This window comes from Chanos chanos, chromosome 2 (genome assembly GCF_902362185.1).
Source record: "Chanos chanos chromosome 2, fChaCha1.1, whole genome shotgun sequence".
In the NCBI taxonomy this organism is placed as follows: Eukaryota; Metazoa; Chordata; class Actinopteri; order Gonorynchiformes; family Chanidae; genus Chanos; species Chanos chanos.
The window spans coordinates 57,286,117-57,298,645 of NC_044496.1; the positions used below are offsets into that span (position 1 = coordinate 57,286,117).

The 12,529-nt window shown below is 44.3% G+C and overlaps 3 protein-coding genes across 3 annotated transcripts in view; 1 reads left to right on the top strand and 2 right to left on the bottom strand.

The window, feature by feature from the left end:
* Positions 1–4,421, bottom strand: part of znf185 (zinc finger protein 185 with LIM domain) — a 17,286-nt gene extending 12,865 nt beyond the window's left edge. The window contains exons 1-9 of the mRNA XM_030792432.1: positions 4,205–4,421; positions 2,672–2,723; positions 2,184–2,298; positions 1,122–1,226; positions 949–981; positions 796–855; positions 504–554; positions 274–354; positions 1–28 (exon numbers count right to left, since the gene is read on the bottom strand). The exon at positions 1–28 is cut by the window's left edge and continues 53 nt beyond it. Of these exons, the coding sequence (XP_030648292.1) occupies positions 1–28; positions 274–354; positions 504–554; positions 796–855; positions 949–981; positions 1,122–1,226; positions 2,184–2,298; positions 2,672–2,681 (483 nt within the window). The 5' untranslated portion in view covers positions 2,682–2,723; positions 4,205–4,421. The remainder of the gene's footprint in view (positions 29–273; positions 355–503; positions 555–795; positions 856–948; positions 982–1,121; positions 1,227–2,183; positions 2,299–2,671; positions 2,724–4,204) is intronic.
* A 1,376-nt stretch (positions 4,422–5,797) lies between these two features.
* On the bottom strand, positions 5,798–9,776 carry nsdhl (NAD(P) dependent 3-beta-hydroxysteroid dehydrogenase NSDHL). The gene is made up of 8 exons (XM_030766249.1): positions 9,684–9,776; positions 9,384–9,440; positions 9,017–9,178; positions 8,581–8,727; positions 8,275–8,403; positions 8,002–8,144; positions 7,262–7,364; positions 5,798–6,552 (listed from the first exon to the last, which is right to left on the bottom strand). Exons 2-8 carry the CDS (start codon positions 9,402–9,404, stop codon positions 6,202–6,204), a joined length of 1,056 nt encoding a protein of 351 aa, XP_030622109.1. The 5' UTR covers positions 9,405–9,440; positions 9,684–9,776; the 3' UTR covers positions 5,798–6,201.
* Positions 9,473–12,360, top strand: cetn2 (centrin, EF-hand protein, 2). Its single transcript, XM_030765586.1, has 5 exons — positions 9,473–9,535; positions 10,838–10,996; positions 11,085–11,213; positions 11,305–11,442; positions 11,865–12,360. Exons 1-5 carry the CDS (start codon positions 9,473–9,475, stop codon positions 11,952–11,954), a joined length of 579 nt encoding a protein of 192 aa, XP_030621446.1. The 3' UTR covers positions 11,955–12,360.
* The last annotated feature ends 169 nt before the right edge of the window (positions 12,361–12,529 follow it).

Genomic DNA, 12,529 nt, shown 5'->3' on the forward strand with positions numbered 1-12,529 from the left:
CTTCAGCACACTGCTGGCCGCCTCTCTCCTGCAGAGAGTAAACACACACGCACGCGCACACAAAACCACACAACCACACATACGCACACACACACACACACACAAACATACACACACACAAAACCATACAACCACACACACACACACACACACACACAAACAGAGGACAGGGTTGTTTAAGATTCTTAGGCTAGTGTCCCATTTCACTGACAGGATCACAAAGCTGAATGCAAGGAAGGAGTGTAGGAGCCCACTGCGTGAAGGAGGCCTCACCTCCTCTCCTGCTCCTCTGGGCTCAGCTGGGGCTCGGAGTTGTCTGTGTTTTCCGTGGTGGGTCTGACAGTGTGTGGGGCACTGGGGGGGGGGGGGGGGGGGGGTGGAAGCACATTACATCAATATGTTAAAGATTTTGTTTAAACCGTAACGGGTGAAAGGTTATACGTAACACACGCAGCGGTGCAGCGTGAGACTGCAAAATGCGGACGTGTAAAATTTTCACTCACATTTTCTTGTAGACATCAGAGGGCTTCTTGACGAAGCTAGATGTTGTTCCGCTAAAGGAAGAGGGAAAAATAATTCAGATGAAGTTATTATTGTAAAAACTGCTACAGCCAATGATCAGAAGTTCTGCTCTCCTGAACACACTCACATCAAACAACTGAGGAATTGATAAATACTTATGTACCAACACACTGTCATATTTCTCTCCTCTAACAAACAGCCATACGTTATAATTATTGTAATCATATTAGCACATAACTCTGGCAGTGCTGATCTGGAGAGGCGTCGACTCACCTGTAGCCATTGGTTGAGGTGGATGAAACTGGTTTGGTGTCTGTTTTAGTGAACACTCCTCTGAAAAAGACACATTTCATGTAAGGAGTTGGTCAGTTAATCATTACAGATTTAAATAATAGTTAACATAAAAGGACTGAATGTTTGACATACCTGATCATGTAACCAGAAGTGGGTGTTTTGGACCTGTGACAGAAATATGACTCATCAGTGGACAAACAGACAATTTGACTCTTTTGACACTGAGCACAAATTCCTGTAATTGTGTACTGCGTTAACACTCTGACTGGTGCGTTAAGCCGAGCAGTGGTGGGCTGCAGTCTAACCTCTCTGTGTCTGTCTGGGTGGTAGTCTGTGGCTGTTTGGTGGTGGGGGAGGACACGGGGCTCGTTTCAGTGTTGTTGGCGCGACTGGCTCGAACTTCAGCCATCCTGCAAAAACGCAAGCAAGCATGCTCAAGATTAACCCCATACTGTTTCATTCATTCTCACAGCCAAACATGCTCTCTCTGACCCTCTCTCCCTCTCTCTCTCTGACCCTCTCTCCCTCTCTCTCTCTGACCCTCTCTCTCTCTGACCCTCTCTCCCTCTCTCTCTCTGACCCTCTCTCTCACTCCCTCTCTCTCTGACCCTCTCTCACTCTCTCTGTCTGACCCTCTCTCTCTCTCTGACCCTCTCTCTCTCTCTCTCTCTCTCTCTGACCCTCTCTCCCTCTCTCTCTCTGACCCTCTCTCCCTCTCTCTCTCTGACCCTCTCTCTCTCTGACCCTCTCTCTCTCTGACCCTCTCTCCCTCTCTCTCTCTGACCCTCTCTCTCACTCCCTCTCTCTCTGACCCTCTCTCACTCTCTCTGTCTGACCCTCCCTCTCTGTCTGACCCTCTCTCACTCTCTCTGTCTGACCCTCTCTCTCTCTGACCCTCTCTCTCTCTCTCTCTCTCTCTCTCTCTCTCTCTCTCTCTCTCTCTCTGACCCTCTCTCTGTCTCTCTCTCTCTGACTCTCTCTCTCTCTCTCACTGACCCTCTCTCTCACACGCTCTCTCTCTCTCTCTCTCTCTCTCTCTCTGACCCTCTCTCTCACTCTCTCTGTCTGACCCTCTCTCTCTCTCTCTCTCTCTCTCTCTCTCTCTCTCTCTGACCCTCTCTCTCTCTGACCCTCTCTCTCTCTGACCCTCTCTCTCTCTCTCTCTCTCTGACCCTCTCTCTGTCTCTCTCTCTTTCTGACTCTCTCTCTCTCTCTCCATCTCTCTCTCTCTGACCCTCTCTCTCTCTGACCCTCTCTCTCTCTCTCTCTATCTGACTCTCTCTCTGACCCTTTCTCTCTCTGACCCTCTCTCTCTCTGACCCTCTCTCTCTCTCTCTCTCTCCTTTTGTGTTTTCATCCTCTCTTACCATGGCTTCTCCTCCTCCTGCGATTCTTGCTCTTTCCGTCTCATGATCCAACTGCTGTCCCCCTTCAGTGCTGTACGGACCTTCGTGGTCCGTAAAACGGACTGTCTGTCCCCATCTGCCAAACAGACGCATTAATATTACAAAAATCTTATAGGTCCCAAAACCACCAGAGTCAACGCATGGGAGGCAACCCGCATTCCAATAAAGTGACAATACCATTCTGCATGCTTAGCAATGGCTCCAAATATGCGTGATATGTGGAACGACAGGTTGTGGCTGTATTCTAGTACAGTGTGCTTCTGAATGAGGCAAGGAAAGAATGAAGTGGAAAGACTCTTTAACAGTAAGGGACATTGTGATGTGAGTATAGTTCTGGCATCTTACATTTTTTATTAGTCAGAATGTCTTGGGCAACATCTGTCAGCTATGTATTGTACTGTACTGTCATAAAAGCACAGAAACAGAGGAGCTCTGGTTGAGTAACTCACCACCTGACATTGCCAGCAGCCTGTTCTGTCCAAATGTCTTCTACAGGACGACCTGCACCGAACCAGACCAGCAGAGGCAGCCAAAGGTTAGTCAAATATCACAGACAGACATCATTATCAAAACATCCCATAAACTTCATTCCTCCATGGTGAAGGTCACTGCCCGACAAACGCGGTAACTCCGCTAAAGAGGAAGCATTGCGGATATGACAGAAAATAGTGAGGGGAATAAGTCTTGTTTAACGTGCAGTAACTGGAGACTTGTCTGAGCTTAAAGAAACATCCATCCATCTTTTGGTGGGGGTAGTTTCTCCATCATGTGTTTAACATTCCTCTGTCTCATCACTCAGTCATGTAGTTAAGCCTGTCCCTCCACTCACTCTCTCTTTATCTGCCACTTTCAACACACACACACACACACACACACACACACACACACACTTGCCTGTCCCGCCACTTACTACAAACTCACTCTCTCTTTATCTGCCACTTTCAACACAAACACACACACACACACTTGCCTGTCCCTCCACTTACTACAAACTCACTCTCTCTTTATCTGCCACTTTAAACACACACATACACAGAGAGAGAGAGAGAGAGAGAGAGAGAGAGAGAGAGAGATTGTACATAATTCAATGCAATATCCTTTTAATAAAAGGGAATTATGATGCTTTGATGACTCCGGCTCACATTTTCCACTCCAGTGTCTTTAAGATCATTATTCTTACCCTCAGCACAATCAGAAAACTTTATGTTTAATTATTAACGATCTCTCTGATTTCAGTGTTGAGTCAAACGCATACATATGATCATATTTAACAATTCTTCAGTCACTTTAAACAGATTAAATAATAAAACAAAATACATATCATCCATGCTGCACGATTTAGTAGAGGTGTACACATGTATGAGCGTGTTCGTTTCTGTATCCATAAAAACAATAAACCAAAGCCAACAACTAAGCAACAGGAAAATTAGGGAGTGTTGCCTGTATACTCAGCAAATACTGTTTTGCGCAAAAACATAACATCTGGGGTGCATCAGAACTCCAACACTCCTTTATGTTATTCCTGCGGCCAGAGTTGACTCTCCCACCACAGAAATGCATTATAAGTGAACCAATACACGTGAAAGATTAAATATTTGCAGCAGAGCGACATAGAATGACCCCTGAGAGCAAATACAGAGCGTTGAACAAGAGCCCACAAAAGAGCAAACTAAAGCAATCATGGCAAGCAAACAGAGTGGCACGTAAATGGTTATATGAAGACAAACAGTTCGACACACATGTTTCTCAAAGGACACGGGGTGGAATGACCTAAACTAAAATATATTTGGCCTGTGAACTTATAAACAGACCCGTGAAGTCACAAAAATACTAAATACATTATACAAAATAACACACCCAATGTCAACTTTTCGAGGCATTAATATGCACTTCGTCACTCCTCTAATCACTCACAATAACGACTGCATTTAACACAGGTCTGGACAAGTCAGAGAGTCAATAAGGGGACAGAAAACACTCACTTTAACTTTGAACACGAAGGGTCAAATCCAGGTCTCCTACAGTACCGGTGCAGTGTGGCTCCTCTCACTTTGAATAAATCGATGGTTGGATGAACAGCGATGAACAGCTAAATACTGAGTTGGCGTGTTCAGAGAACTGTGAACGTCTTCTCTGTATCTAACAGGTGTTCTCTTGAGAGAGTGGATACAAGCGTCAGCACGGACTAGCTCAGCCTGTTGGGGAAGACTAGTCACCAAAAGGAGGGTGTGTACCATTTACGCATGTATGTTTATTCAAGTGCGTGTGCGCCAAGTTGACAATGACTTTCTATTAACCAATATATCGCCGTTTCTCGACACGAAGTGCATGCCTGAGTAAGCTTAAATAGCACCGCTGGTAACACATAACTCAAACACATTACAGAGTCAGTATTTGCACTCCACCTAATTATCTCTGTCCTGCACTGCAGGTCTACGATCAGCTTCCTCAGCAACCTTTCTAACGCAGCCATTATTCGTCAACGTTTCCAAACTGACCTCAGATCAGACACTACAGACAATGTCTAGTCACTGGAGGAGACGTGTTGTTTGGGGATTATTTCTCTCAAACTCAGTGTACAGAGAGGCATTAAGGCACAGTGTGTACATCATTTTAATGAGCCTAAAGCATGTGGGATTATGTTGGAGAATATCGTAGCCACTGCGTGAGAGGCAGTTTGAGGACAGAGTTTCTACTGCATAGATATAGATATTAATATAGATATAGATGTAGATATGTACATATACATGTAGACAGGGAGTACTTTAGAGCAGATTCACTGTAAGTCAATATAAATAATTGTGTGTAGAGAAAATCATAGTTGTTGTATTGTAAGCTTTCTCAAAACATCAGGGAAGACAAGCTCATTTGACTCTGTGCTTATCTCCTGACACAGGGTTGCTAGTGGCAACATAAAAACACATCCATGGTACGCAAGGCAGCCAGCGTTTTTCCAAGCTGCATTTGCCACACAGAAACTGCTCAGCTCCCAAGACAATAAGCTACATACCACACAGACGTTCAAAATACACGGCCGTTGTTTCACGGCCAGGGCAAAAAAGAGGGAAGGAGAGTGTCAAATTTGAAAGATTTTAGACAAACTCCCATGAGGCCATACGAGTGCCGAGTCACAGGGCTGGTTCCTAACAGCAGAAGAAAAAAAAACAAACAAACACGGAGGTGCCTGACTAGCCAATATGCTACAGTTGCGCTGTGTGCTACAGTTGCGCAGAGTGCGATGACACACTGTTCACACTGAGAGAAGAAACAGGTCAGGCTGCATTCGGCTCCACAGGGTGTTTCGTCACAGGAATGGTCCTGAGCCTAAACGTCGCAGAGAGAATGACTGGTATCCGAGAGACCAACCCCACCACACCACGAGAGAGAATGGCAAGAATGTGGGAAAAAGCAATCACAACAACCTCACTGTCAGATCGCTCGTCTTAATTACACAATCAAAACCAAAGCATTTACGGTATCTAACAAGGGTTGCCGCAAACTGTAAACATAAGACAGGAACAGACAAGATTTTTCACGAAAGACAAAGGACAGAAGAAAGACTTCATGAGACTGTATTGAGGGTTGACCCAATGACTCTTTAATATGGGTAGTGTGGGGAAAAACAACACTTGTGAAATATACGCTTACAAAAAAAGTGCTATAAACATTTGTAGCTCTGATCATTTACAAAATATTTTTTTGCACCATACTTTGGAAACCATCTGAAATATTCAGCAAGGTCAAATGTCTTGTAATCTTTCAAATGGGTTAAAACGCTATGTTTATTTTGAGAGATAACCATTTGTTGCAGATTACGTGAGAGCAGCTTCGCACCGAGTCAAGACAAGGAAGAAAAATTCTCTGTTCAGACATAAAAATTACACTCCTCACACACCATCTGTCAAAAAGCTCGTATTTCACATTTGAGGAGAAACACTAAACACCTGCGCAGGCGGACCAGGTCAGAGGTGCAGACGGGTCAAGACTTGGCACCTTTGAGCACATCCCGGCGAAGATGAGGATAGCTTTCCACAGTGCGGGTGATGGCCTCCTTTAAACTCACCACAGGCTGGTAACCCATATCCCGTTTAGCACGGGCACAGCTGTAGTAGTGGTGAGTGCCAGCCAAAGCCACACGCATGGGAGTGAAGGTGGGTTTGATCGCCACCAGCGGGCGTAACAGTAACGTCAGAAACCACAGCAGGACAGCGATCCCATACACCAGCCAATAGGGGAGGTGGTAACGAGGAGCGTCGTAGCCCAGTCCCACCAGTACCTGGGACATGAAGTCCCAAAAGCGCACTGGTTCATCATTCGTGATATGGTAAGCCTTGAGAAAAAGACAATGGCTCTAATGAGTTACTCAGCTTAACGTGGCAAAAAAAAATGAAATTCCTACACAAACAGCTGATACTGGGAATGTGAAACATGCATCTACAACGAGAAAGAAACGGAATTCCCAGGGCCAAGCTAAATATATACATTTACACCGTGTGAATAATGGAAGGCACTTGGCCGTGAAAGAGTTTGAAAATCAATGCTTGTTTACCACAGCGCCCAGACATATCTTAAGATGATCAGTGAAAATGAAATATGCAATAGATGCTGATCTTCCACATTTCAAGTGGGCTGGTCCACACATGCAGCACACACAGCAGAGAAAAACAACACAGTGTATAATGCCTATCCCAGCAACACGCTGTCAGTTAGTGTGTGTGTGTGTGTGTGTGTGTGTGTGTACTTCTTTTCTGCTAACAGGTGACAAACTGGGGTCAAAATCCCAACCCAACTGGTGAACATTTCTATAGGAGCTTTTTTTTCCTAAAGAAATTATTGTTATTGGTAAAGTTAAAAGAGTGAGAGGGTTTTTTGACTGGGGTTCAGGTTAAGTTTAGGCTTAGGGTTCTCATTCTACACTTATGGTATAATGGTGTAATGGTTCTCATTCTATATAATTCAACTATCGGTCCCCAGAATCCAGAATACGAGGTACGCGTACGTGGGTGTGTGTTGATCTTCACAGTGGGACGATCCCTTACCTGACCACACAGAGGCGACTCCGCTTTCAGGCATTCGGCCGCCAGAATGTGTCCATGAACAACATTCTCCACGAAAGTGAAGTCCACGAGGTTAGACCCATCTCTGCAAAGCCACACCCAGAGGTGAGAGTTAAAGCTTATCTGTGGAATTCATCTTGCTCCACTCCTCCTCCTATTACAGCTGATGTTAACGCGCACCGCCAACGTTTCCCTTCAGCCGAGAATCTGACCCCTGCTGCACACACCGGTTTTTCTGACTTTCATGAAGGGTTTTTAAGTAAAGCTCTATCCTAACGGTTCTCCTGACACTCAACATCCAGGAGGGAAAATGTGAGAAATCACACCCAGTCACTTTACCCTGTCTTTTTTTTTTTTTACTCTGAGAAGTCATCAATCAACAAATCAAAAGTCAAGGCCTCTCTCTCACTAAATCAAACCCCAAACAGGCTCACAAGGGAAAAAGGATCAAATTTGGTTTTAGAAATTCCAAACCTCAAAATTTGAGAGGAACACAGCACAAGAATCCTTTTGCACATGTCATCCTATTTGCAATCCAAAAAGCTTTTTTTTTTTTTTTTCATTTTTCCCTCCCCATACTCCTGTGGGCAGGATGCCCCCTAGTGGTGCTTCTGTGTTATGTACACAGCTGGTCAGATAGTAAGTATCATTACAAACCCATGCAGCAGGTATGACTCACAAAGAGGACCAAAGGTTAAAATAAAAAGAACACTGGTACTGACCCAATGATGAACTTCATCTTCCCACGTCGGGCTGTGTCGACAAGGATGGGCACTAACTGGGGGTCACGCGGCCCGAAGATGCCATGAGGTCGGATGGCCACGGTCAGGAAGCCCCTCTCCTTACTGCAGGCATTCAAAACAAGCTGACAGGAGAGAGAACGGGGTCATTTATCCATTTGTTCACACTAAACTCAAGACCCATCTCCAATACATGAGTGCAAAGGTATATGGGAAATTGCTAGCCAAAGAAACACACTAAAGAATGTCCGTTACCTTCTCCTGTTGGATCTTGGTCTCTGTGTAGTAATCAATAGGTTTTTTGGCATAAGGCAGATCTTCTTTCCCATTCTTAATGTCAGTTCCTTCAAAGACAACACTGGCACTGCTGGTCAGGACTAGTCTCTGAAATACACATGAGCAAAAAATAGTCAAGAAGAAGAGTCAGAAGGAAAAAGGAGGAGAGGAATTCGGTGGTAAAAAAAAAAAAAAACAGGGTTTAAAGCATGTGGTCATTACTGATGAACAGTCTGGGCTGAGTTCTGCAGTTGTGTCTGTGAGAGGGGCTGTCATGCGGCTCACCTGCACACCTGCTTCCTGACAGGCCTCTATCACTGTCCGGGTCCCATCAATGTTCACTCTGTGGAAAAGAGCGCGGTCATCACTGCCAGGGGCTGGAGAGGCACAATGAAACACCAACAACACGTCCTGCAATGCCTTGAGTAAGGCCTGAGAGACAGAGAGAGAGATGCAGTATGATGTAAAGGCAGCTTCTGATTGGTCGGCCAATTTACCATACACGATGCATGAGTAAAAAACTTTGTATGCAGGCACTCCTGCGAAATAGAATGGGGGGCAGCTCACGAACCTGAAAAACATAAACGCCTATAAACACTGGACGTAATTTACTGATCATCTGCGCAGATCACGATGCGCTCGAACGCTCCCCGTGTCACTATTCTGACATAAAAGTCTGTCGATGACGATCAATGCCCTTTCACACGAGTGATAAACTCACCTGTTTGTCACACAAGTCCCCTTGGTGAAATGTGACCCCTGGAATTGTATAACTCTGTCGGATGTCAAACACCGTCACTGTGTATCCTTTGTCAACCAGCCGCTCCACAAGGTGTCTACCAAGAAATCCGGAACCCCCAATTACTGCACACCGTTTACTGCTCTGTGAAGAGTGAACATTGACCCAACAGTTCATAAGTGTTCGAGTTAGGTAAAAGAGTAAATACTCTGGCTGTCTGAAAAAAAACTTTGTCAGTTTTGCGCTGGTGAACCGGTACAAAATCTAATGATCTGGTTATATTGATGAGTGAGGTTTGGGACATTTAACGTAAAGTAGCCTGCTTTTTCTCTGTCAGATCTTCACTCACCGGTCGTAGACGCGTGGCCATGTCTTGATACTGACACCTTCAAATGGAAGCCAAATCCTGAAATGCACAGTAAATGAATAAGTGTCCAAATGCAACGGAATCCAACGCAAAATTCTGCTGAGAGGAAGTACTTTCCCCGTCTCTACAGCCCAGTTAGGCTTTGTATAGAGACAAAACACTCAGGAAACTACGCAAACGCAACTCATTTTTGCACGAAAACAAGACAGCAGCTATTCTGAATAACTAGGGCTACTTTCATACAATTATTTAACCACTTTTTAATGTTGCATCGTGACTTACCTGAAGTATTCACCTACACATGGAGAGCTTGCAAACAAATAACCTAACTCAAACCATATCAGCTGAGAGCGGAGAACTCTTTCATTGGTCGTGTGGACGCTAAACTATCAGGGTGACTTGTAAGCACGGCCAATGGTGGAGAGTCTACGTCAAAGAACGCCATTACTCAGACCAATCATTAAAGGAAAATAAAAATTCGTATCCACCTTCACAAAGGAGACCACACCCCCGTATAGTTATGTCATTCGGTTCATTAACACGAAGTCTAGTGACATTTTAATTTTATGCGTGGTCGTTCTACGGTGGAGGGCAATTCTCTTATCTGTATGTTTGTAACTGAGCGTTTTTCGCACTTTGAGAAAATCATGCTGTGATGTATCCAGATATACATGTACCAAAATAGACCAATAAGAAAGGAGATTCCCCTTATCGGTTTAAATATGTATAAATGAGCGAAAGTTATCATCAGTCATACTTCATGATGATCCAAGCGATTTCCTAAATCTTAAAAAAATTGTGGCATTCAGAAATGCCCCTTGTTTTTGAAGACCAATCAGTGCGTGCTGCGGTCCTCGAGTCCAGGCGATGACAGGTCCTGTGTGATCCCAGCAGAGCGGGCGGTTAGTGAGAGGATGATGCTAGCGCGAGGGTGTCTTACGGTTGATGTCAAGACTGAGCGGTGCCAGAAATATTAAACGAAAGGGAATATATGACTTTTAGTTATTTGACTGATCGTATATTTGGTATATGTTGTGGGTAAGCTGTAAGTCAGAGCCCTTTGGTGTTGCATATTTTAAAGGCGTGACACAAGATATTCGGGGAAAAAAACGTTGTTTTGGTCCACGCCCGTGCACAATGGTGAGTCATGTTCCTATATTTTCCGTTGTATGTGCTCTGTTTATTTTTTTGTGAGCTAGTAGAACTGTGTATATGGCCTATGTCCTGATCAGTCATATGTTTTTTATGATATTAAATATAATAGGATTATTTAACTCAAGATTTAGTGATAAGCTTTCGTGCAACTAGTACAACTAGATGGCTATTCTTCCCACTGAGTGATGGTGTCAGTGCGTTAAAAAAAATTGTGAGGCATCCACGTAAAATCCATCTCCTATATCCCTTCATAATGTTCTACATCCTCCTCGCTTCTAAAGGCCACTAGCGCCAAGAGACCATCGCTTGGGGCAGTCGCCCCGAGGAAGAAGGCCAGTCCTAAACCTGAATTAACGGAGGAGTTACGGCAGGAGATACGCGAAGCCTTCGAGCTCTTCGACACGGATGGTTCTGGGCACATTGAAGTGAAAGAGTTGAAGGTGAGACAGGTGACAACCTGAAGGCAAGAGGGCAGATAGCCGGACTCTGCAATGTGGATATGTTGAAATTTCCCTTCTTTTGTGACAGGTTGCAATGAGAGCTTTGGGGTTTGAGCCCAAGAAGGAAGAAATCAAGAGAATGATCACAGAGGTGGATAAAGATGGCACCGGAAAGATCTCCTTCTCAGACTTCCTCACAGTCATGACCCAGAAAATGGTAAGAAGATCCACTGGTCCGTCTCATTCTGTGTCCCGAGCCAAATATAATCGATCCGTATTGGTTCTAACCTCTATTATACCATTTCAAGGCTGAGAAGGACTCCAAGGAGGAGATACTTAAGGCCTTTAGATTGTTTGACGATGACGAGACCGGGAAGATCTCGTTCCGTAACCTGAAGAGAGTGGCCAAAGAACTGGGAGAGAATCTCACTGATGAGGAGCTACAGGTGAGTCACGACCTGACAGCAAGACCCGAAGAATCACGCTATGGCTGAGTTTTAACAGTTTTCAGTCTCATGAGTGCTGATGCATTATACTATAATCCTTCATTTTTAGATTAAGAACTGTTAAAGAAAACATCTTCTAAAGAGAAGAACTCATCCTGCCGTTTATCATTAGTTTGAGGATCATTAAGTATTATTGATCACCAAGTATTAATTAAACTCTGCAGTTTTGGTGCCTGTGAGTCATCCCGCTTCATGCTCAGCGACTGGTTTCATAAGATTACACGTGGAGTGATGTCATCTAAACTCTCTCCTGTTGGCTGGTTATACAGTCAGCCCCACCAGCCTTCATTATAACACACACTCACACACACACACTCATGCACTGCTCTGAACATTGTTCCGTGGTGTGTGTGTCCCATTAGGAGATGATTGACGAGGCAGACAGAGACGGGGATGGAGAGGTCAATCAGCAGGAGTTTTTGCGCATCATGAAGAAAACGTGTCTGTACTGAACACAGGGGTCAGGGCATTCACCAATCAGGACAGAGGAGAAACAGCTGTATTCAAGTGATTAACGCCGTGACAGTCCTTCAAACACCAGTTACATATGAATCTTACTGAAATTCAAATGATCATTTCCAAACGCAGGTCACTTCAGTCAGCTATTTACAATTATGGAATTTATCATTACACGTTGACCCAGCGGAAAATAAGTAAAAATATGTGGAAAAAACACATTCCAGTGTGCACTATAAATATAGAATGGATTGATTATTTATAAAAGAGTGTGCCAAAATCACTTTATATGATTTCCCCAGACTGAAGTAAAATGTCTTATATTTATCCAGGGATCAGATGCACATTGCCTCTGTAAGCAGTACATTTCCCACAGTGCCTAAAGTTCCCAGTAAAACATTTCTTCCCATACAGACCAGGGGGGTATTTTAGAAAGCGGGTTTAGTAAAAACGCAGAGTTAGTTAACTCAGAGTAAGTAGTAAACCTCCTAATAGAAGAGTCCTATGGCTTCATTCTCCTAGTAAAACAAAGCCATAGGGCTCTTCCATTAGGGGGTTTACTACTTGCTCT

Coding starts and splice junctions, on each gene's coding strand:
- nsdhl (XM_030766249.1), bottom strand. CDS start 9,404: ATGGCCACGCGTCTACGACCG. Junction 9,179..9,383: donor TGGCCACGCGTCTACGACCG/GTGAGTGAAGAT, acceptor CACTCTTCACAG/AGCAGTAAACGGTGTGCAGT. Junction 8,145..8,274: donor CCAAGATCCAACAGGAGAAG/GTAACGGACATT, acceptor CTCTCCTGTCAG/CTTGTTTTGAATGCCTGCAG.
- cetn2 (XM_030765586.1), top strand. CDS start 9,473: ATGCAACGGAATCCAACGCAAAATTCTGCTGAGAGGAAGTACTTTCCC. Junction 9,536..10,837: donor TTCCCCGTCTCTACAGCCCA/GTTAGGCTTTGT, acceptor TCGCTTCTAAAG/GCCACTAGCGCCAAGAGACC. Junction 11,443..11,864: donor TCACTGATGAGGAGCTACAG/GTGAGTCACGAC, acceptor GTGTCCCATTAG/GAGATGATTGACGAGGCAGA.